Source organism: Trichoplusia ni, chromosome 16 (assembly GCF_003590095.1).
Source record: "Trichoplusia ni isolate ovarian cell line Hi5 chromosome 16, tn1, whole genome shotgun sequence".
In the NCBI taxonomy this organism is placed as follows: Eukaryota; Metazoa; Arthropoda; class Insecta; order Lepidoptera; family Noctuidae; genus Trichoplusia; species Trichoplusia ni.
In genome coordinates this window covers 8,795,847-8,822,617 of record NC_039493.1, presented here as the reverse complement: position 1 = coordinate 8,822,617, position 26,771 = coordinate 8,795,847, and the positions used below count along the sequence as shown (strand labels likewise).

Below are 26,771 nucleotides of genomic sequence, written 5' to 3'. Positions count from 1 at the left end.
AATTAATTTTACAATTTTATTTTAATACCTACTGAACTATGATACACCCTTTATTAAAATTTATAAATTGGGCAATCAGATTTATTATGACATTACTTTGGATAAAACGAAACGATTAACTAAACCTATGTTAAGTTAAGGACGGAAACTTATTTCTAAATATTGTCAGTAAATTAATGTAAAAGTTTATTTGCTTATCATGTAGTAATTTCTTATAATACAGGTTTATATGTCGTACTAATGTGCACTTAATTCTTTTAGTGCATTTTCGAATTTTATTATGGCTATTTAATAAATACATTTAAATTCCATAACGATTTTAATGATGAATAACTTTCGCAGTAAATTTCGCTTCTGTTAGTCATAAATGCTAAGTTCTGTTTTTTTTTTATTTGACAGATGACATTGATAACATGATCACTGTAGTTTTGTTCTGACGTTTTTGAATCTCGAATTTAATTTCATTGCCTCTCTATTTATGTGGTCAAAAATATATTTGTAATTTCGACTCAAAATGAAATCGTAAAAACATTAGTGTTATTAGCATTTTTTATTATAAAATTCTGTTTTACCTTTACTATTAAATAATTACTCATATGATGGTTGGTAAAGCTGTAGGCTATTTTTGAATAGTAATCGTTATTCACTTAAATGTATAAAGTGCTACTTTTGAGTTTTGGTACATAAAAAAAAACGTGTTAAAATCTTGCAATTTTTTCTGAAGTTTCCATTAAAAACGTAGATATCTATTTGTACATAAACACCAAATGATATATGAGTACACGTTTTCTACTAAAAAATATTTAATTTTACTAATAATTCGTTACAATATGTATAAACAACATAGTTGATTGTGATAATGCAATCCGTTTTCATTAAGTCTAAATATAACTTGAAATAAGTATAAATTCGATATCGAGAGTTTTTGTTTGTTGATAAATACGCTCCCTGACTATTTATATAGTCTGAAAGCTTAAACTTGTACAGATTTCTTATGTGTAATCGAAGCTTTATTTAACAATAAATTCACTTTAAAACAAAATTATGTTTACTATGATCTCTTGATGTATACATCCAGGCCCCAATTCTGCTGTATTCAATGGCCAATGAATGAATGAAATTTGGCTTAAAATTACAATTTTCTTATTCTCTAAAGCATTTTGCAACACAATAATGGGGAAATTCATTGTATTGACCGTGAGCGTTCTTCTCCGTACTGAACATCCAATTATTGTTTTGCCAAAATGCTTAGGTGAATACGAATAGTGTCAGTTTAGGTAATACAATTTCCATTAATTTATTCATCGGCCATTATTAATAGCGGCATTGGGTCAATTTTAAAATAAAAAAAAATAGGGTTGTTGTGGAGTGCTCTTGTACACGCGCTGTTCTGCGTTACCAAAGGCAGCTTTGTGTATAACCCAAATATTCATTTAATACAAAGATTTAACGGGAGATTATCAAAGACAGACCTTTAATCAACAAATATAAAAGGCAACTAAACTAAAAACTAATGGTTACATTACCTAGATAAATACTTATCGCTATAAATAAATCATGGTTAATTCTATTTACAAATGCGTATCAGTATTACATCCATGCTTACTTGTTAAGAATATTATAATTTAGAATAACATGAGAATATACATCGAGTATTAAATTTAAGTGATTAATTAATATATTTACAGAATATTAATGTTTAGTACTATGGTTAAGAAAACAACCTTCAAAACATTTAAGACAAAACATTGAGATTATATATTTATATACCTTTTTAAATTGTAGAGCAATGAGTATTATTGGTTAAACTTTTTTTAAGGGCAACACTAGAAACTTAAAGAAATATCATTATAGTTATTGAAGACAGACGTCACTCAATGTCTTGTGGCGCGCTGTCGAATTTCCGTAACTGCAATAATTTTACCTTGACAGGTTGTACGGGCTCTGGTTAATAACCAGAGACCAGATTGAACTTCGTTCTTCCTTATCATCATCATCAGCCCATTTCTGGACATAGGCCACTCCACTCCTGTTGCACGCCACTGAAATCGATCTCCAGCTCTTCTTCTCCAATCCCTGCTTTACGAATATCATCGCTCTACTTGGGTACAGAGCCTTACTACGTTTGCCGACACACAGCATCGTTCGTCCATTCATATTTATGGAAATATATTTACCTTAATTAACTTAACATCTAAACATTAGTACATTATTAAAGTAACATTTTTGAGATTCATAGTATAATTTAACCTAATAAATTGACATAATTTCGACATGTGATTACAAATATATTTAGAGTTATACATATACGAGTGTACGTAACATTACTCATATCACCTATCCATGTCCTATAACCTAGCTACTAGTAGCTACTGGACTGTTTTCGGGGCAAGAACTTTCATTTGTCATTTGTTTTCATATAAACATTATTCTAAATACTTTATCCGATTTACAGGTACATCTGACAGCCTAAAATGGACGGCAACTGTTTGTATACACTATTTAGCCGTGGAAAAGGAAAGCTTTCTTCTTATCATGCATTGCTTTATCACAGCGTATACTATAACATAACTTAAAAACATCTTCACACTGGTTTCTGAGTCCAAATTCTTCTATCATGTGTAAGGCATATTATTATACTATTATGCTGTTAATTAAGGGCCAGTTTTATACCAATTTCAAACTAAAATTACATCTGTAATATGAGATTCAGCGCTAAGTTTCGAATTTGTTTGCTTAAACTTACTATTACTGGGTAAACGTAAGTTACACTTCTTAAATCTAAATAGATACACATCTACAACACACAATTTCACGCCAAGAATATTATAACAATATAATCACTCGTAGATTCTTGCAGTCATTGACACTGGTCAGTCTCGTTTCTTTATCACTCGAGTTATCAACATTAGCAGGCACTAGGTACGTTACTTACCGGTGTGATGTTACATTGATCACGTATAGCAGTTGTCCTCGTCTGCGTGGTCGGAGCAGTCGATGGTACCGTCACAGAGCTGCGCCAGCGTGATGCAGCGCCCGTCCACGCAGCGCAGCTCGCCGCTCGGGCACGGCGACGTGTGAGCCGCCGCCCAATTGCGATCCCCATCAGATTTAACTCTACCAGGACCTTTCTTGTTAGGCCTGTTCGCGTCATCCTTATTAGTAGTTCGGCCGGTGGTCATCAAACTAGTTCCGCCGGTTTTGTTGTTTTCAGTAGGACTGTCTGCACCGGGTGCCATATCATCCTTATCGATGTCTGTCGAGTTCATTTCGGCCATCTCATCTATAGTGTCAGCTGCCTGCGCGGCTACCGCTTTCTGTAAAATTTTATTAGTCGATTATTAATGCTATTTTGGTGGTATTCTACCTGTTTTACCCTAAAGATACATAAAATATAAGTAGAGAAGTACAGTCGTTTGTAAAAGTAGAGGTTAATGTCCTTACCCGCAATAACGCAGCGCCGTCAATGACTCTATCTAATTTGTTGGCCGTCTTGTCAAGGCGAGTGGTTTGTGTGGCTGGCAATGGTGCCATCGGAGGAGGTCTAGGTGTTGGCACTCCACCGATTTTAGGTTTGACGCGGTGAGCTGGAGAAGTGGACTCCTTGGTGTCCTTTTCAAACTCTTCAAAAAAGCCAAGGTCTCCCATATTGACGTCTTCAATTGATTCGTTTTCTAGGATATTTTTTGGGGTTGTCTTTTCTCCTTCTGATTTCCTTGTATCAGACCTTTTCATACTGGCATTGTCAGGTGCTTCATCGGCATCAGTAACACGTGATGATTGAGGGCGGTAGTAATGCGACAACCTAGATGGCAGAGGGCGGCGCGTATAATTCCTTTTGAAACCGTTGTTGCTGTCGCTCGTTATCAAAAGTTCCTTGCTGCTGTCATTCTCTCCTGTGGCAGATAATTAAATAGCATTTTAATACTAATTTGGATAAACACTTTTTTTCTTTTCTCTTTATTTAACAGTTCTTTTGTGAATAATACCAGCTCGATAATGACCCTTGCGTCCAACGGGCACCCTGTTGGGGCGTCGCACGGCCGGTGCGGGCGCGGACCCTGCCGACTCCTCGCCGGGCTCGTGCGTGTCTACCGCAGCATCCAAGCTGTGCGTGTCTGCGGCGCTGTGCAGTCGCGGCTCGCTTGGGATGTTCACGTGGCGCGCACCACACGTTGACTCGTGCTCGTCCTCGCCCCCAGGGCAGTCCGCGTATCCGTCACACAGCCACCGCTTCAAGATACACCCCCCTGTGCTGCAACTATAACCAAATACAATTTTTAATGGGAGTTAATAGGAAGATATTGACAACAGCAACTTTATACACTTGCATAAAGCAACAGTACTTGTTTCAATATGAATCAATGAACCATACAAATTACTTCAAATCTCACAATATGAGAATAAAAATCCTAATTCTTTATACCCGAATACAAATGTTGACAGTAAATGAACATTACCGGTATTCTGATTGATCACAACGCACGCATGAAGCTTCGTCCTCTCCGGCGGGGCAATCCTTAGTGCCATCGCACATCCAGTCTCTCGGCACACACGAATTGTCGCTGCACTCGAATTCCCGAGAATAGCAAGGAGTCTTGGCAGAAACGCAATTCGTTCGCGAATATTGCTTGCAATTAAAGGCTGGCATTAGTTCGCTAGGAATGTGACCGTCACAGCTGTCAACGATGGCTAAAATCAGAAGATAAAGTTAAATATGTATAGATTTGGCAGTAAGCAGAAAACTGAAAAATATATACCTTTGCAAAGACTGTAACAAGGCATCTTTGCGGGGTAAGGTGGAGGGTTGCACTCAGGCTCTAGTAGAGCGCAGGCAAAATGCCTTACGCGGTCACTGCAGTTACTTGCTACCAGGTAGTCGATCTGAGAGAGCAGAGACGTGATCTCCACCTCCCCAACCTTCGCAGACACGCCGGCTAAGTCGTACGGAAGCACACCACGACAAAGAGCCATGTGAGTGGAACGACATTGCACTGTAAAAGCATCTCAGAATTAACACATATCTACGACATGTATCTACTAGTTAGATCCTTGTAAAACTTGTTATTAGTTACAACCCTTCACCATTTTATAAAAAATAATAATTTGAGGTTATTGATTGTGTAGTCCAGTGAGTACAGTGTGGTTAAGTGAGCACTATGTTTTATACATACCAATAAACCGCATGCCCCTCACAACATAAATGTGCTAAAAACTTACCCTCGGAGTAGGTATTAGTTGGATATTTTTTTGTTGTCGCGTCATCACGATCGCGCCATGTCGGAAGAGTGGGGGAAACTCTAGTGTTATATAGAGAACTTTGAGTTGTCGATTTAATTTTTTCTGCATCCTCTATAGAAACACCGAAAAATTTTGAATGACCTGATGTAAAGTTGAGATCTAAGGTCGCGGGGCGGCGGCCGTAATATTCCTTTATTTCCATTGGAACTCCGACTCCTCCGAAATTGTGCGCGGCAGGTTCGTGACGTTCGGGCGTTGAGTGCGTTTTGTACACCTTCGGATTAAAATCCTTGTAAGCGGATGGATGCGTTTTCACTGTGGCATCCTCTACTTTCTTGACGGTTGGTTTTTGTTTCTCGTAAGTATTCAAATTATTTACTGTCTCTGCTCTCGTTATGGCTTCGGTTGCCGCAGTGGTTGTTGTTCCTTGTGCATCTTTGAAGAAAACCGCTAACGGTTTTTCAGGTTTTTGCGTTATATGTGGTTTTAGAGTAGAGTCGTTTGTTACAACGTCTTCTAAAACCTTAGGTGTTCTTAATTTGTCTGCGTCCGCTTTTTCATTACCATACTGGACTTCGGGTGTGAGATGGGTTGGGAAGACTGGAGGTATGGGCAGTTTTCTTTTGGGATTTACTTCTGTTGTCGTATCAACAACAGAGGTTAAATCGTAGTTTTTATTGTTTTCGCCGGCGTAGAAATCTATTTCCGATGTTTTCGAACCTGCAATTATGTGTTTGCAACAATATACGTAGGAAATGTGATTTGTTTAGTTGTTTGGCGTACACATGCGTAGTTAATCTACCCACGAATTGACACACAATGATGCCGTGAAGTGTTTCGTGAAACATTGAACATAGAGGAATGTGACATTCAATAGTAATTTCCCAAGATAGTCAGCAGAGATACATTACAGGAGACTACAGTAAAATCCTACGAGTTGTTTATGTCCATCATTTTGCTGCGATTAGCTCATGATACTATGTATTCAAGACAAACATTGAACATATAATACGTTAATCCAAGCACACACATTTTAAACACTTACGTATGACAGTAGTGATTAGTACCTAGATAAAACAACAGGCGGGTACTGCAACACGACAACATTGTTTTGCCGATATTTACTAATAGCCCATAGTTGAACTTGAAAACATTTGTTCTGGACAGTTAAACAAACCTATCATGACGTTGAAAAGAAATTGTACTGTCATTAATGATTCAGTCCACAAGGAACATCAAACATTTAAAATTAACGAAATAAGGGGCCTTACGATAAGTTCTTGCTACGTCCTATTAGCTATAAATACCATACCATGTTCGTGATCGCTTTCCGGTTTCTTATTGTAGTGGTCGCGGCCGTGTCCGGCGGAGTACGGCCGGTGTCCGGCGGCTACGACCGGCTCCCAGTACGTTGCGTTGTCGTTCTCCGACCTCGACTCCAAGTTGTCTGGAATGAGAGGGTTAACGATCGCTTAAGTATCGAATAATGTTCTTAGAAGGCAAACGTGTCTCTTGACAAAAAAACAATGCTAGCGTTGTTTTTTTTTCGGTTTTGTCTAGCGTTATTGTATTTCTTTTTATCTGCTTGAGATAGAGGGTGATTTATGAAGTTCGGTTTGGAAACTTTGTTGAAAATGCGTAGTGAATATAGGTGTAGTAACCGGCGGTGTTTGATGTAGTTAATGGGCAGTATTTACGTTGCAAATGCAACATGTTTCATTCTCATTCATTTATTTTTCAGACAGTAAAGTTGATGTTGATATATTCGAATGATCTGAAATACTTATGGCTCCGTGTAAATAATAATAATATTTAAATGTCAATACAAAAAATAAGCTTGTACAACGCCTGCTAGTCTTGTAACAGCGACCGAGACTGTATTGCAATTCCAATTTATCAGGCGCTTGTTATAAGAATAAATTAATATCTAAAGATTGCAAATTATAATATACCAGTTATGCTAGTTAAGCACCAATTCAATAGGTACACCTGATATTTATCATATTTGCATCCGTCATATGACCTAGCTTGTGTAAATGAATAGGTTAACTAGAAATGCGTTTTTAATTAACCAATCGAAGTGTTAGAGGATTTAGATAGTTCAAGATGTAGCTTGTTAACCTTTGTCAAAGAGTAAGGATTTAAATCCAGAACTGTCCACGACTAACAAGTTTTCTGCCAATTATGAAGAGATATGTATAAAGATAGTACCTATTTGTAACATCGGTCACATATATTATCAATATCATCTCTATAGTAGAAATGCGTTTTTTTTTTAAATAAAGTGGTTTATATTGTTTACAATTATGTCAAGTAACCGTTACTCTTTTTGAATTTAGAAATTATATGAGAACGGATTTGTAATCAGCAATTTTACTTGATATTAATTTTAAATAAGTTAAAGGATTTTTTTAGTTTTCTACATTTTTAATTATCGTTAATTATAAGCTGTTGCTACCTGCATTTGCACGATCATATATTATACAAATAATGTTAAATTATCGGTTTATATATCGGCGGATATCTAAGTAGGAATATTTTAAAGTAAAATACTCCTACTTAGATATCCGCGGCTATTGCTAAAATATTACTTCTCAAAATGTATCAAATACACCATTGTTGTTACAACACAACGATAGATAGAAAGCAGATTAAGAAGATTAGTCTGGAGCATTACGTGCTCATGAAAGTGTAGTAGGAAGCACAAGCACAAGCCCGCGACCAGTATAGCAGCTGAGAAGACGCGGGGCCGGTGAAAGCTTGGTTCAAGATGTCACGGCACTCCCGCGGCCGTGTCAGCGCACTATCGCCATTAATCCTTATCGCGGTTGCACAACCTGTATACATAACTAATGTGACGATACTAGGTAACTAAACACGCTCCCGTTTCGCGCCGTGTCAGTGTCAAAGGTGAACCAGCCGACTTCCTATCGAGACTCATGTTTTACAATTTATTCAGATTCGTTCGATGCCGGATTTCGTTTTTCTTTTGGTGGCGTATTCAATTGTTTATGTGATTATTTTATTGTGTTACGTTAGTTGTTTACCTGGTTTATATTTTAGTATTTTAATTTAGTATTGCAGAACGGAATGACGTACGTTTAGAGCTATAAAGTATAAAACGGGACTTAGATATCATTATGGACCTGTTCTATGGAATGGCCTTTCGGCTTTTGGTTACCTAAAACTAACATCATACCGTCTTAATTGGCAGCAGTTAATTATAGCTATTCATAGTATTCATATAGATACTATTTTTACGTAAAAGTTTCTCACGCTCGTAATATAAACAAAGGTAAGTTAAACTCATGATCTTTAACCTGATTTATGGGTTGAGCTATCGTGTAAACAGCCAGGAAGAACACTTTAGCGTTCAATCAAAATCAAAAGTTCAACTTATCCTACTAAGTAGCACTTTTTGAAGATTGCCAAATTACACTGTATAGCACCCAGTTTCGCCCATCCTTCACCATTGTCTAACACCCTAAAAGCTGTCTTTCCATTTACATTCGTTAATTTACATTCGACAGTAGTTAAGTTGCCTATCAAAGCGTCAACGTTTCAGCATCTTCCCAAACTATTCGTTCACGTTTGTTTCTTAAGGTAATTGCCCGAACACTTTCGCAGAAGTGTGACCTAACCGACATACGGGATGTAGTTTACAGGCTCCCAGTTACAAGCACTTTGCCAGTAATTATTATGATTATACCTTACATAACGACTCGAGGCGTGCTCTATATGAAACGGAAAACTAGCGCGTGCGGTAGCTGTAGCTTAACGCCCAAGTATACTATCAAACACAACAATTATAGGTATCAATGTAATTTAACACGTATATGATCAAAATAGAGCATAAATTACAATGGTTTCAATTCTAACTTTCAAAGTCTTTTCCCTCGCAATGAAGTAATTTTAAGCAATTTAAATAAGCATAAATTTTAAATTTCAATTTAACCACATCCTGGCAATATAACCTAGTCTTAGGTAATATATTCTACATCAGAGATAGGTATTATTACAAAGCTAAAGGCGACCACACCTCATTTTAACATATCACATCGTACAGTCAGCAAGAGAAGTCGGTTGACACAAACAGATTTGCAGAACAAAACACAATCGTAGCTATTGAACTAGCTAGGTAACAATGTGGGCTTGGCACGTAGTATACGTAAAATATACTTAATACTAATTAGTAACAGTCAATGAAGAGAACATGTACATGTGGAACTTGACTGCACGGATAGCATAGTGGTTGAGGTCACCGCGCCAATACTTCTCAGCGCGACGTGTCGTGGGTTCTCGATCCCCAAGTAAGACATTAATGTTTGTCGCTAGTGTGAGTGTCTTTGTGCCCGTGACCTGAATGTTTGTGCAACCCCCGCGACACGAGGATTAAATTCCTTAATGCCGAATTCTGCCATGTTCATTTCTTAAATAGGGTTGTGTCAACCGACCCCTGTTGCTAACTGTACGTCATATAGACGTACGAGTACGTCAAGTTTACTGCGTAAAGGTCCTTAATTACAACAGTTTATTAAAATTGTTATTTAAATAAGATAAATTGTTTTAAAATTAAATAATATGCGTTCAATTTTGATTCTGAAGGTCTGAGAAACAATTTAAAGCTGTAATTTGTAAGTAATTATGTTATTTAATATCTTATGAACCGTGGTCTGTTTAAATGAGTTTAAATTATACTATGCAAAGCATGTAGTGCTATATGTAAAGCTACACAAAGTTGTAACAATAGTTTTTCTTTATTTAAGTATTTATTAACGTGGTGACAATTTACGAAACAAAAGATATTTACAACGTCACTCCAGTTTCGTTTTACTTTTTACAGGTATTTTATATTACTACAGACATTAACATTTTTCTAAAAGCTTTATAAATGAACCAATAAACCAATTTCAATCAACGGAAAACGTGGTGAAATATGTTTCGTATCAGTATCAACCATCAAGATTATCCCTATTACGAAACAAAAGATAAACGATTAATTACATTTTTTTTATTTACGAAAGTAGAATAAATTTCCATACAATTTAATTCGTAAAAAGAACATTGTTAAAAATTTGACACGCTATCAATTACTTTTAGAAGCATGTTCCAAAAATTTAAAATTTAAACGAGATTTATTTTTTTCTGTCTTTTGCCGATTGAATAAAAAAAAAGTCGCATAAAGGCGTTTTCATCAACAAACCTTAATTGTATTTCGTTTAATTGATTTCGCGTGCATTCGTATGTAATTACAGTTCTTCGCGTTTTGCATACTGTAATTAAATGTAGGCGCTGTCGGCTTCATAACAGCACTTTAATGATGTTTTTATGAGTTACCTAATTGTGAACGTACGACGGAAAGAAAGCGGGATCAGAGGTCAAGTTTTATGTTTATACCTATTATATATTGCCTATTTTTTTATAAGGACCTATTGTTATTGATTGCTTGATTAAAAATAAAGATTATGGCATCCATCCGAAAGTACAAACGGCACGTAAGTTACAAAATGCCAAAAAAATTAAGATAAAAATCAGGATTGTGGAACCATAAAGGTTTGTTACAAGACGTAAGCTGTCTTCTGATCAAATTTATTGGATGACTTTCATTATCATTATTGTCGTACAAAATGCAGGTTACATAAAATAACTGTAAAGTCATGTTCAACATTCATATTATCTATCTTAAAAGGAAGAGAAATGCTAAAAGCGGAGCAGTATAAAAATAAACCCGCCTACATCCTATATGCACAAAAGCATTCGTGAGGTCAACTTTCGTTTTTACATATCCTTCGTAAATAAAAACACAATATGAGAGCAACAAAGGAGACTGGTGCGCATCCGGTACTAAGAGCTGTACAGTGGACCACAAATCAGCGGTTCATGGCTAAAATAAACTTTACTGCATTGAAATAAAAACGTTTAAGCGACTAAAGTATCCTCGCGGTGTTGTCGCGCCGCAGCGCCGCCGGCAGGCCACGGGACACCCCACGCATACCACCAACTACCATTTTATTCACCATTTAACAACTGTTATTAAAAGATCCCTTCGCGTGTGAGATGTGAAAGCTGAATATTTATGAAGAGTTTGTCGAGAGCCCCAAGCTCCTTATCAAAGTACAATTTGCGCATGAAAAGGACTATAATTGCATCAAAAGTTTTACGACATGATGCAGCCTCCGTTTGTAGGGCAATTACGTGATTTTAATCCAAACATTTACATTTCGAACTTTCTTTATGCTAATTCTTCTCGTTTTAGTCCAGTTTTAATTTAAGCAGAATGAGGATTAAATAACTACAATAACGTATGTATCTTAAACAAATAATCAATTACATTTATCTGACAAGGTATCGGTAAAACCTGCGTGTGAATAATTAATATCAGGTGTCGGAGTATTTAATACGCACGTCTGTTCACAAATAACATATTATTATAGTGTTGATTGTTGATATAACAGCGCTATTTGTTACTATCAACGGGCTTTTCTACATATCTGTGTTACAGAGACATATTGTGTGATACTATCCATAAACATTTACAACTAAAGTGCCTACGAAATTTGTTTTCATCCCTTTAAATTTACATATAAATGATAATAGTAGGTAACTGCGTCGTATAGAGTATAAGAGAATGTCATTATGGATGTAAGATCGTTTGTTTACTTCGGACGGTGCTTGAGTGCTGTCAATAGTGCTTCCATAGTCGTGAGCGAACTCTATCACATTATGCGAAGAATTCACAATTGTGGAATAAATCGATATTCACGAATGTGCGCTATATTATGTAGTTACAGTGATTAGGTATGCAACCTCTATGCTAAATTTCCAAAGACCAAAGAGGTGTCAACCTTTCAAGTGAATACGACACTCCATCCATACTTAAAAATTAAATTACAATAGTAAGTATCTACACGAATGTTTGCGGTCCCAGTGATCGGTTACAACGACGACTTTCGATCTTGAATAGCTTCTGATATAATCGATGTCAAGAATCAAATTGAGAAATGTGAAATATTTTTGTTTATAAATGAAATGTGTTACAAGCGCACTAATGCGGAACCAAACACGTTTTGTATTAGAATAACTCAATTGCAATAATGTAAATTAGTCTGATTATAATACAACCATTTCTGGAGACAAATATTTGTGTTACATTTCTAAAGATTCATTCATAAGTTGTGAGTCATAGTGTTATAACAATACTGGGCGAGGATAATTTAAACTCAATCTTATATTATTAAACATAACAACAGTAGAATTATTAACGTCTTTTAAAGATTTTAAAATAATTATTTGCAATTTGTTAATTGGCTAGAGAATGTATTCATTCATACAACGATATATACAGTGATTATTTTTACAGAATAACGCATTGAGGAATAAAGATTAGACACATGTGATGTAAGGTAAGTAACAATGTAAACCTTAGTATTATCTTCAAAAATGACAAATTTGGATATGCAAAGACAATTCATATTGATTTGGTGGGTTCAAACGAATAGAACAATCGCCAAACAATTCGTTATTGCCATTCACTAACATAAAGCGATTAGTAATTCTATCAGCGCTCATGATCTAATCATAGGCATTTTGCTATTGTAGGCAGCAGTCCAAATATTATAGCTATGACTAATTAGGAGAAATTACAGATAGAGAGGAGTTTGCCAAATTAGTGGATATTAGTGACTCTGGGCTTCTTCCAGGGATGTCTTCCGAAGGATATATTTTATTAAAAACCAATTAAAACGGTTCATTTACCTAGACTTAAAAAATATTAGAGATTTAAGAAAGAAAAATAGCGAGTTTAGGTTATGGCATCTACAGTGGGGACTCACGAATAGCCTTAAGGCCAGCGTAAAAGGTAAATTATTCTGAATGATCTCAATACGTTCAGAAACCCTACAATAAAACGATGACTAATATCTGTGAGAAACATCCAGTGGTTTCAACAATGGTGTCAATAACAGCTTTCGATCGATACCCACGATACAAAATTACAAATATGCCCGGTATGATGCAAAGTTACCGATATTGGGGCATTATCTTTGGGAAATTGAAAGTTCGCGACGTGACCGAATCGACAAAGCCTTGTATCCACCATATATGCTCATACACACAGAATAACTACACTAAAACAGAATTCTATTCCATATAAAGACAACAGTTTTGATAAATAGTATGATTGTCAATAACTGTTAAATAAAAAACATCGTGCAATTTACGCTCTTAATCGCTTTATCCATTTAAGTAGCGTGTAAACTTAAGCTTTTTGTTTAAGTTGAAATAAAACTACAATAATAAACCCAAATAGATATAATCGAACATGAAAGGTAAAAGGAGAATCGAAACGCGACCATAAATAGGTAAACGGGTGAAAGGTGTAGAAAGGCAATAATTTACAAAAAGGTTGGTAACAAAAAAAAAAGCTATGATTATAAACTCCTTGGTAATTTGTTACCGGTTTGTAGCAAATCTATCAGTGTAGTTATACGAAGATATTACAATTAGTAACAGTGATAGTATCTCGGTAGACTGCAAAAAGTTGCTTAAATAGTTTCGGAAAGGAAATAAGTTTAAAAATATCTATACACATCCGACTTTGTAACATAGTTTAAAATCCTTAAAAAAGCGCATGATCCCAAATCTGGTGATGTGAAACTCGAATACTGAATGTTATTTGAAAAAAAGTGAAATCTAACCATGTGTAGCTTCAATAGCTTCTCCTTTCACCTTATAAAGGCTTAACTTATGCGTCACTTACTAACTCAAGCCAGCAACAAGACGATCCTTCGATAGATATCCTTCTTATATCGAATCTTGGAATCGATTAAATATAAAATTTTGCGTATACCTTGCCTAAAATATCCTCTAGTCTCGACAGGTCATGTGACTAGTACCTGACATTTCATGATTTGAAAGATTCGATGTGTTAGCGTTCCGAGAAGTTTAAATTTGATACAGCCCCGTGATGTCAGGAAAACACAGCTGTTAGCGATAAGATTGCCATTTACATTTTTACACACTTCAGTGTTTACATTCGACTGACTTGTCCAGTGGTTAGAGGACCCTGACTTCAACACCGGAGATCGTAAATTCGATTCTTACTCAGGACAAATGTTTGTGTAATGAGCATGAGCATTATTTCCATATAACGTTGTAACTTATCTATAAAATGTATGTATGTATTAAAAAAAAACAAGTATGAGTATAAGTTCCTAAGAGATACACCCTTGTAAAAATAAATAAATAAATAAGTAAAATATATATTTCTTACATATGATATATAAAATTATAATGTGCATTTAAGTATTAATGTAATACATAAAAAGATAAAATAAAATTTTAGATAGGCATATGTACCATGTATGTATATAAGGGTTATTTGTTACTGCTTCCTCTCTCCTAAGATATTGCTGTGCCCGACAAGGCCCATAATGGTTCTGTATTATTAGATTTTAAGACCTTGATGTACATTATGGAACGCAATAAATAATTGAGTAAGTTCCTTTGACTGGTGCGCATAGTACAAGCTTATCTAAGTTGGGATCTAGATGCGTTGTGGAATACTCACCAGGCATAAGGAAGTACACGAAGACGGCGAGAGCGACGCACACAGCGACGAGGGCCACGGGCCACCGCAGCACGCGGAGCACGCGCGTCACCTTGCCTGCGCCTGCGCTGCTGTCCGCGGCGACACGGTACAGGCTGTCCGGGTGCGAGCCCTGGAACAAAAGATACATTAACATTAGACACTTGTTTAGTATATAACATATCATTAAAACGTTTCGTTAAAATCGTTTGTATTATACTGTGGTTTGTCTGAATTTTTGACGTCGTTAAAAAAGTTAAATGAATTGAATGATTGGAATTATTTTTATTCTAAACGTGATTGAGGTATACACTACAGCATGTATTGGAGGTTTTACAGGTATGCTACTTAAGTAAATGATATTCGAAAGAGCTTATGTTTAGTATTAGGTAACGTAATCGATGTAAAAGTCACAAATTTTGTAGTAAATACCCTTATCTTGCAACATCCTGAAAAACTATATCTAACTTTTATGGTGCAGCTAAAATAAAGAATATTCCGTCTATCCATAAAAACCCATAAAATCCTACAATCACTTCATTTTGTAACAAAAGAATGCGAAGCTATTATTCATTCCGCCTATTAGTTATAATGACTTAATATCTTGTAACAAATACCGAAGTTTTACAATAAAATTCAAGATGTACGAGTGTTTAACCATAACAGTCACAAAACCCACGCATCCACTTAATTATATGCAATATTTATTCAAAACAAAACACATATTGTGTTCAAGTCGACAGAGTTACGTGATGGCCGTATAAACATTTTATTATGTCATTTAAATGAAAGAAAGCTGCCGTCACACATCTTCTGTTGACCACAGTCGCCCTCGTTAATAAACGTGTCAGAAATAAAGTATAAAAAGTCTGCAATTTTTTCTTTTTGGTTATGCGTCGATGCACCTATTCTGCCAAAGCTGTCAGAACTCCATAAAAAAAACTTATTTGAAATTCCTTTGCCTGAATAAAATGCAAATGATTAGGAGCACTTACAGCTGTGTGTCATCAATAACGAATGTCCTACGCATTTCAATAATAACTAAACATCGGATTTTATCGATGTAATTAGAAAGTTTCATAATTCACGGACTCCCCGATACAATAACAATTATGAAACTGTGAAGAACATGTCGAAATCAGAAATATATCGGAAGCGTGAGTAAATATTACCCTTCGATGCATTAACATTGCCAGTTTTGGGCCAACAGCTTATTTATATCACATTATTATCATAAAGAACGTTAGGGAATGTGGGCGATATTTAAATTTTTCTAATCGATTGTAATTCGATACTGATTTATGACGGTGTAAAATGTTTTTGTCGGCCGAACGCAGTTTGAATTTTGAACGTCATGGTATTAAAGAAAGCGTCATTTATGGCAGAAGAAATATAAATACAAACATTCTACATTTAAATAATTTGCAGTCAACCTGGGCCCCCAAGTCATCTTAAAGTAAAACTGATGTTGTGAAAGCATCCACCATCTAGAATACATGGAATAGTGCAGCCAGATTCTGCCAAAATTGCAGCAGTGTTACTTTAAGACTTTTTTCAAATAAACTAAATTAAAGGAACAACTTAATTGCGTAAAACCTTCATGTAGTGCCAGATCTCACGCAGCGTCACATCATCATGTGTAATCTGATTTCATACAAGTATAAAACATGTAAATACGTGGTCACGAAGTTATATTATAGATGTTAAAACGTAATGTTTCCTCGTAATGTATGCAAGACAGCTACCGGGCTTTTAAATGATGTAAAGTAATTTAATGCCACAAGCATTTAGTGATTTAATGTGAAGCAACGTCAATGGCGCGTAAAGCGATCAGAATATTTTATGGCTTGTGATAGTTTTAATATGTAATTTATTGATTAATTAATTTTACTAAACATCCATAGGTATAACGTGAATGTATCTGTCGGTTGAAGTTTAGTTAAGTAAATATGCTTCTTTTTTCTTCTTCTTCTTCTTCTCTTATATATAAAAATGAATTGCTGTTTGTTAGTCTCGCTAAAACTCGAGACTGGCTGAACCGATTTGGCTAATTTTAGCTTTATTTTAGGTTTAAACGGTGAGAAATATGGAAAAATTGCGGCCAAGAAAAAAAATGTTACGCGGGTAAAACCGGGGGAAACAGCTAGTTTGTTATAAAAAAGGATACTTAAAGTCTGATATTGCAGATAAATAACAAACATAACCAAAATGTATGGGAAATATAATGATTTGTAAATCTGTGTTTTAAAAAGATTCCTTTTGATTTTTTTATTAAAGACACCGATTGCTTCACGTTATGTTAAAATTGTGCCGGTACACAATAAAGAATAGCCAATAGTTAAAGAATAGCGAATAATTATGCGATGACTTAAGTAATTTTATTATTCATCTTTTCTATTGGATTCTCGGCTACATCGAAATTAAGGAAATTACAACACTTGCATTTGTTTTTTTTGGATAAATATGAGGATGTTATCTACACTAATATATAAAGCTGAAGAGTTTGTTTGTTTGAACGCGCTTATCTCAGGAACTACTGGTTCAAATTATTTCTGTGTTGAATAGACCATCCATCGAGCAAGGTTTTAGGCTATATACCTTCACGCTGCGACTAATAGGAGCGAAGATACTACGGAAAATGTGGAAAAAACAGGGCAGGTATGGACCATAACTTAGGTATATCATCTAACCACGTGGACGAAGTCGCGGGCAACAGCTAGTAATAAATGTAAACATCCCGGTAAAAATCCAAACCTTTTATAAACCAATTATTTTCTTTCAGGACACTACCCAATTTTCTTTATTTATGAATCCACAGTAAATGAATAATAAGCTTTTTTAGACAGACACAAATTGTTGTACCTACTAGCACTTGCCAAATTCTTTGTTTTATAAAACTTTATTTGCGTCGCGTCAAGCTAGCCAACAAACTATAAAAAAATAAAGTTACCGTGTGACGAATTTAGGTCACCCATTTACTATTCCGATTACGTCAATTACTTAAATATTTTTCCTCAATAAACAAGAGAATTATTGCGATCTTGACCGTCGAGTAGTTTAGTCACTTTATCGATTATTTCACCTTATTCTGAGAAAATCAATATTACAAAATCACCTTGTAGGGTTCACGATAGTGTCAGAATGTACTGGTGAGTCATCATAGCTTGCTATTTATAATAAAAAAAATGAATTAATAATATATGTTAGTCATGTTCCGAACAAAAACTTTCACAGAATTTTCGGACTCTTTGGGTGACAAATGTCCAAAGTTTGACGTGGACAGTGATATGGCCATGCCAAAGTCGCGTGTTCGAGACCCCACGTAGGAAAAGCATTTGTGTGATCCACGAACTCAGAACAAGATTCTGAGTGTCTTGAATGTTTGTGAATACTACGACACAAGGATTAAATCAGTAGTTATGGGAGTTGTTATAAAAAAGAAAAAGATGTAAATTGATTGCGCATGTAACTTATTATCTATTCATAACTTTAAGATTTCATAGATTCGTCGAGATCAAAAACATAAAAACATTGGTTTTTTCACACTATTCTAAAAACCTAAATGGTTTATCTTTTTTTGAACACTTATTATCGAAGCCTAATGAACAACACAACAAAGAAACTATCGTAGGTTTTAAGGTTATTACGATGCAATACTAATAAATAAAAAATACTTGTCAGTTTATATAGACTACAATGATAAATATACATCCGTATACCTAATATAGATGTGCGCATTGTAACTGATACCTTGAAATACATTCTTTCCAACCAATTAAACCTGAAGTCGTTTGTTTCCTTAGAGTAAACAGTTTTCAACATTAATGTCGTAACTTCCACTAGATTTTTGAGACATGCTCTTATAAAAATAATTTAAATTCCAAATCAAATAATTTTGTTGAATTAATAATAGGTACAATAATTGTTTTAGAGAACAAGCTAAAATCCATAAAAAGCAACTATTTAACAGAGAAAATTACGTGTAATGTGAGAATAATAAAAACATTTTTCAAATAATATCCATAGCATTCTTCCATTCTCTAATCATAAATCATTTGCATTGAAACATAACAAACGAAGATCGATCGGACCGTCAACGATAGGCATGAACAACATACCAGACACCAAGAAGTATTTAACCTATTACACAGAAAATAACATATTCAGAGGGAAAATTACATACGCGGAAGTAAATTATGATATTACTTCTTACACTTATGAACACATGTTCCAGTTTCAGCCAAGATAGCGTTATCATAATTAGTTTATAGGCAAGCCTCTTATAAAACGTAATATTTGATACTTAAACTACATTAAAACCTGGTGTACGGGATAGTTTAATTGACCGGCTTAGATTAAGCTGCGTATACGCATATGTAATTGACACGGATATGATAGGCTAATGGAGGAAAGAGCTTGAATTAAAAAATATATTGATAAATATACTCACCCAAAAAGTTTACATAATTGAGTGTTTCTAGTGTATAGTTCTAAGTTATTTATTGAATATAGTTATATTTTTAATGGCATTAATATTAAGAGATTTTTTTTTATTTAGCGACTACTAAGTTTTGGCTTTCTAGTTATTTACGGTTTTAATTATCTAGTTTTGAGATCACAAATATAATTATAGCTAAAAAGCGAAAATATCCTAATCGATATTTTTACATAACGACCATTTTTAATTATAAAAGATCAAACTTTAATTATAAACGGAAATCTGTTGTCGGAAGTTAAATAAATATTCAGCTTTTTAAGATAATCTCCATGGAATATTTGGACTAGCGGATTAGGCGCTTTAATAGAGTCATTTTTGCTACTCACTTAATTAAACACGCGAATTTATTTTGTTCCACACATATTTTTATCGTATAGATCGAAAGAACTTAAGACACGGTTATAAATATTTATGTTCGCAGAGATTTGTATCAATTATTTTGCCGTTATTTGGTTTTCCAACAAGATCCGATCTCAAATTTTGAGCTACCGATAGAGTCGCACTCGCGGGACACCTCTAGTATTTACATAATGATTCTATTAGATAACACATTCTTGTCGCTCACGAAAAGACTAATAAATTACTATTTACATTAATATAAATGGGATGAAAGAATTTCACAGTACATAAATTAACTTTTACATAATTAATACTAACTGGTGGTTCCTTCTGTTTAATAAATTATTTAGTAAATTGAGCACGATTTTTATTAATGTCGAACATATTAGAATTATTTTAATTTGGTCGAGTAGGTTTCTAAGTCGGCGACAATAAAAGACACATTTTCTTTTCTAATTTTTTAAAGAATATTAAAGACACTAGGAAAGTTATGAACACTTACTATGTAGCCTACCTTAGTAGTAAAAGGCTTGACATCTCTTGGTTTGGAGAAGTATTTGTCCAGCTTGGTATCGTAGCCGGCGATGAGGTCGTTGACGGCGGGGCTGGGCATGGCGTGCGCGCGGTACGTGCCGTACTGCTCGCCGTGCTCGGAGATGGTGGGCAGGTTGCCGTTCGGGGAGCTACAGCTGCTGCTCGACCGCGAGTAAGCGTAATTCACCGACCCGTCAGCCGGGTTCTTAGGTTTCTTCGTAAATGCGTAACGCCGCGGTCGCTCCTCCGTCGGCTTTAAATCGTATGTTTCAAATTTCTCCGTAACATAATTTTCTTCTACGTCAGTTGTAGGTACGTAACGCAACAACCTCGGCTCTTTGATTTTCTTTTCATATTTGACGGAGTCCGTCTCGTTGTCTAGTTGAGCGAGATTTAGCGAGTGTTGAAGTTCGTTCGCGGTCCTATTCACTTTGCGTTTGTTCTTGCGGTCGTTCGATCGTGAATGCACATGGTCATCTACGATCTCGGACTCCGACGAGGGTCGGTCTCCATATAACACGTAATTCCCGTTCACCATTTTAACAACTTTTAATTTTATGCAACTTGTTATTTCGGACGTTTTTCCCTTTGATAAACCATGGTGCATGTGTGCACTTCACTTTAAATCATTGTATTTGGTTTGGTACATTAACTTCAACTGTAGCCGATGAGCTCAGGATAATGATGTCAATCTGCCAGCTACAGGCGTGTCACTGATCTTGAATGAAGGAGCATATTACTAATGCTGAATGTTTGTTTAATTTGTTGTGTTTGTTGAAACAGTGAAATTCTTTCACCGTTAAATATGTGTCAATTAAACAGAATATGCAGATAATTGCAGGATGGAAAGTATTCTGATACATTTGTTTGTCAATATGTTGGTAAATTGATAGCTGGTGGCGTGTTTGTTGTGCTACGTTTAACATTTCAATCTAACTACAACTCACTTTTATTTAAGCGTGTAGCCTACAATGGACACTTAGTATAAAAGAGCTTTTATAAATCGTTTCATTTGTAACGTAAGTGAGCCACAACATTAAACAAGCAATGGGAAAAGTCGCTATGTTGTAAACGCTAGTACATTACATACCGGTGACAGATAACATTCGTAGCGTTATGTCGGCCATTATTGTTTGGGCGCAGTTCCCGCGCTTTTTGCCCCCCTTACGCGGGAACGTTCTCAGTAAAGCGCGTGCGCGACAATGGCGGCCGCGGGACACGCAACGAGAGTGAATTGCTGCGATTGTGCAACCGGCCCCAGCACTTTATGCAACTGATGTGCCGTTAATGGTGCAGATGCACCGATAACTCGGTTCATCTATTACAAGACTAGTACCACTAGTATTTCCTGACGCATACCGTCCCGTGGCGCGAAATAGTTTCTTGTTGGAAAGCGTTAGGTAACACGAAATAGAGGCTAACCGGGCTTATGAACTTAGTTAAGCTTGTAATTATGCTGCGCAATTTGTTACTTAAAGTATTACGGGATGTTTCGAATCTCTCAACTCGGTTTAATGGTATCTAGACTTTCTTTTACAGAGTAAGACTATTTTATGGTACAGAACATGTTTCACAGTCTGTCTATATAAATTAATTTGTCTCGTTTCTATTGTGTTGTTTTCCAAACACATAAAAATGTCTTATAAAATAATTAACGGTAGACTAAGTTTCCCACGCTCGAGTTACAAATCACACAAAGACGCATATTGTTCACACAAATACTTTGTAAAATCTATGTATTGTTTCTATTTCATAAAGCAGCATAGACCGAATTACCAAACCATTAATTTTATCTTTCGGACAATTCATTACTGCCATGCCCGTGTAATATACTTTACACGTCGTAGTTAAATACCACTCAAAATTGATTAAAGACCCTGTCTAGGTTTACGATTTAGTCATTAATCAGCTACAGATAGACCTAAGCCTAGCTTTAAGAGCGGATTGTGCGATGCGTAGAACAATCAAGTGTTACTAAAATTTGTAAATTGAATGGACGATTATTTGAAAGACAAGACCCTATAATTCACGTAATCGTTCGCATTGTACCGTCAGTAATGACGCAGCGAGTCCTTGATCTATGTGTAGGCAGGCATTTCGTAAGGTATTATTATTATAATACAAACCCGAAGTTCGTTGGATCGTCTCATGGTATTTTATCATTGTATCTGTGACCTAACCCTACACACCATTGTAAATTCAAATAGCATAAAGTTCAATCCTTTGTTCACATTTGAATGTTATTTCGTACTGTAATTTGGTTGAAGAACAGTTTCGTTTTAATAAAAAACCGTGATCGGTATTTAGATATGATAAACGATATTTTTAAAGGTTATAATGTTGTTATGGATGATTTAAGGTCGAGGTGAAGTTCTAATTTGTGTGTTGAACCGTTGAAAATGGTACAAGAAGGTACTGATGAATCCAAACATCATAATACAAATATTTCATGCCTAATGAATGTGAAGATAAAAAAACAATAGAATTCCATTCAGTCTCAATGCCGCTGCGGTTTGTTTTAAAACGTATCGCTCATCAAGGTGTAGCATTGAAGTGAACATTGCTAAGAGGCTGGCTTTACGTTAGCTGACATGTTGCACAGAGTTACTGCTACTAACAACATTTAAATACCAAATAGTCTGCAATAATTAGTATTATACATTCAATGGAACGTCAGGATTTGTATCCTACAAATATCATAAACGCGAAAGTTTCTATGTGATGTTTGCTCCTGTTTCACGTTAAAACCACTGAACGATTTTAGACGGAACTTGGTACACAGATACTTTATCACCACGATTAATGAATAGAATAGTTTTAGTCCCGATGCACGATGTTATATTCCCGCGGAATCATTTTCTATTTGTAGCGGCTGGGCCTGCGGGCAACAGGTAGAATGAAGTAAAGAATGCATCATATGTAAAACATAGCCTTCATTTAGAGAGTAACAAGCAAAATCCCTACCAATATTATAAATGCGAAAGTAACTCTGTCTGTCTGTCTGTCTGCTACGCTTTCACGTCTAAACCACTGAACCGATTTTAATGAAATTTGGTACAGAGATAGAGTTGACCTTGAGAAAAAACATAGGATAGTTTTTATCCCGGACTTTTGAAGAGTTCTCTTGGAAACGCGATATAACTGACCTCGACGCGGACAAAGCCGCGGGCGAAAAGCTAGTAATTAAATAATTATTCTTCATAGACTATATAAGAGTATATGTCTAGGCTAAATCTATTTTATAACACAAAGACTTGAAAATAATGAAGTAGAATCCTTGTATAAATTGCCATCAGTGTTGTAAATTGTCGAATGCATTGACATAAACAGTAGGACTTGATTTTATGTCTTTATAGAAATTAATGAGTTATTAGCTATTTTGAGTAAAAAGTTAATTGCTTTGTTCAATGGGTAGTAAAATTACGAATAACGAATATTTTTTAAATAGACATCATTAAAAAGAACATTGTTTAGTTTGAATGACAAGCTCTTTTGCTGATCGCTGACACTCATAATATATTAAAAATACAAGTCACAAACAAAGGACTTGTTAAGAATTGACATTTTAATATATTTATAAGCGAGGCGGTCGCCCTTACACTTGTTCCTTGTCTACTATGTCTAAATATTATTTTTTGGCTTCCTTTAACATCTATTAAGCAGGTATTAGCCTCATACTTTTACTGTCTTAAACTTCCTTTAATATGGTTATTTCTTATCTTATGGATCTCGTTTCAAACGCACTCATCAGTTGCACGCAATAATAGCCTCTCATCCGTTCCTTTCACTGCCTATTTTGAATAGAGTTTACTTAATTAATACACTTTGTAGTCCGAGTTAATTCACGATTGCACAGTTGAGATTAAAAGCTTAAACTACGACATTTACACAAATCCTCTGATGTATAAACTACGGTAATGTAAAATTTCATCAACATTAGTTTTAGGTTTAGTAATTATGTCATTACAATTTGGAGTATTAAGCAAGCCTCTAATACATCACGTATTACATTAGAAGCTTTACCAAAGTACCTACCAATAAATAAAAGACGATCGCTCACAATTGCAGGTAAGCAATAAGTTCCAACGTGATATTGCAAAACAAATGTTAAGTTATGTAGTGAGCGACAGTAATGATAGGTTTATTGTCTTTAACGGCCTGGTACGAGGAGTACGCTAGGCGTCAAATAGCCCATAATGTGTAGCGGGATTCATACTGTAACACGTCACAAGCGAGCGAGCACCGCGGTCGTGCGCGCTCTATACTGTTAATACTCAGCCTAATTGCAAATTAAGTATGTATAATATATCAGCTGTTGCAGACGTGATAATTGACTGTTAACAATGAATTACATAATAGTAAAACGGTGATGAAAATTTATTTAAACTTCGTTTTGTTTTAGTATCGGTTTGATTCATTAAACAACTTTGTTGACGATTGTAATACAGAATGTACTACGTAAACTAAATTATGATACCTCTCAAACAAATTTTGGTAATTTTTGTATGGTAAGCTCATTTTGTTTTTCAAACTAAGATGATTTTGTCATCATTTATTTCTACATCCATATTTTTTGCATAAAATGATACATGATCGGATACCAAAGCAAGCCGTATATTAGATTGATTTTAATTTTGTAACGTTTACAAAACTTAATCAATCTTCCTCGGCCTAGTTAACATCGAACTGTTTTGACGGTAAACGTTACTGTAAGACCTAATCAATATTAGGGTACTATAATGTTCAAATTACTATAATTATCATGTTAGTTTTAATTGAAACCAATACGCCAACACGCCAACATTACCAATATACAATCAATTATTGCGCTGCGTTATCGCCAATGTTTGTCACAGTATATGGGGTTGTTTGTGGTAATTTGCGTACACTGATTGGTACCACCAAGTTATTAGAGCATTGAACTGTGACATATTCAATTAGCATTCCGAGTTACCGTTAGCGGTAACTACGTACTGTTCAGGAGAAATCGATGCCCGGTCAACGACTGTTCGCAAATATTTACTACCTACTTAATCGTAATCTAGGGAAATCGTGCTGCATAATTAATAGAACTATAATTTGTTGTAGCCAAACGTTTCGTAATTACGAACGAAAATATCGATTAGCGACTAAAGTATTAAATTACATGCAATATATGTGTACGTTTTAAAGGAAATGAGATATTAAAAATACACAAAAAATGCTTATATAATGCTAATAAGCTAATCACAAAGCTGTGAATATTTGAAAGTGGGTTACGCCCGCCCAGTTCGTGCCCGCCCATCGTAGCCGAAAGGCCGCCTACAGAAAACTTGCCACGAAACCACTTGCACTTTTATCGAAGCTTATGAGATACTTTCCATCGGATTCTGTGGCTAACACTACCAGCTATCAAATTACTCGAGAATGTAAATAAACAATCAGCGATCAATAATATTGGGTAACGAAACACACGACACACAACACGAAAACAAAACACAACAACACTCATTTGTTTTCAAACTGATATACTGACTTAGCTGACTCTGTTCAGAGTAACGTTACTCAGTGTTGAGTTAGTCAGCCGTGAAACATTGGCATGTGGAGTTGACAGCAGCGGAGTGCGCGTGCGACTGAATAGAGCCAGGCTCACCACCGTTGCACCACCGCATTGTCAACAGCCGTGGAAACCCGCTAACTACACTTTACGCAATCTATTATACCCAGAAGATACTAGATAATGTACGCGATTACTGCATGAATTAAATACTAACAAAACAATAGAGTAAACTTAAAGAAAATGTGGGAATGTGATAGGCAAGACCTTAGCTCGTGATTACACAAACTCTTAATACCAATCTGTGTTATAATCTCATATTTACTTCAGTTTTGATTGCTTAAGACACTAAGACAACAGGGGGAGGAGTGCGATAACAATAAGAAACCAAAACGCAGGCATCGGGTCGAATCAATCTATACTTCTATACTAATATATAAAGCTGAAGAGTTTGTTTGTTTGTTTGTTTGAACGCGCTAATTTCAGGAACTACTGGTCCAAATTTAAAAATTCTTTTTGTGTTGAATAGACCATTCATCTGCGACTAATGGGAGCGAAGATACAATTAAAAATCTGAAAAAAAGGACAGTTATAAATCATAACTATATCTTCTACCCACGGGGACGAAGTCGCGGGCAACAGCTAGTAAAGAATAAATTTCTTAGTGTGCTGTCATCGAAAAAGTTAAGTGATTGAGGCATTTATTGGTAACCTATCAAAAAGATGCCCAGAACAAGGTTTTAGACGACAGATTTTGATATAAAAAAAAAACAGTAGTCAAACTGTTTTTTAAAGCTTAACAAAACTGCATCCTTTGACCCTATTGATACGATACAATGCTACCTGACGTTACAGCCACAATACACTACATTATATGTAACAGCAATAATTACAAGTAAAAAACGTTCTTACAATTCAAAAGACGCAAGTTCTCAGAAGATATGTGCCAGTTCTCATGGCGAGGGCGTGTGTCCATTGCACGGCTTCTTAACAATCTTTGAAAGATCATTTCATTCGTGAAAACGTGAGGAATATTT

The 26,771-nt window shown here is 35.4% G+C and overlaps 1 protein-coding gene across 5 annotated transcripts; it reads right to left on the bottom strand.

The window, feature by feature from the left end:
- Positions 1-21,062, bottom strand: LOC113502003. Of its 5 annotated transcripts, none has more exons than XM_026883353.1 (9): positions 20,167-21,062; positions 14,810-14,960; positions 6,554-6,688; positions 5,221-5,961; positions 4,761-4,994; positions 4,461-4,692; positions 3,990-4,261; positions 3,445-3,896; positions 1-3,317 (listed from the first exon to the last, which is right to left on the bottom strand). In XM_026883353.1, the coding sequence occupies exons 1-9, from the start codon at positions 20,803-20,805 to the stop codon at positions 2,955-2,957; spliced, it is 3,219 nt and encodes a 1,072-aa protein (XP_026739154.1). In that variant the 5' UTR covers positions 20,806-21,062; the 3' UTR covers positions 1-2,954. The 5 variants fall into 5 exon arrangements, with proteins under 5 accessions (XP_026739154.1, XP_026739157.1, XP_026739155.1 ...); XM_026883356.1 differs by having other exon boundaries at positions 5,383-5,961; XM_026883354.1 differs by having other exon boundaries at positions 20,179-21,062.
- Between the last annotated feature and the right edge of the window lie 5,709 nt (positions 21,063-26,771).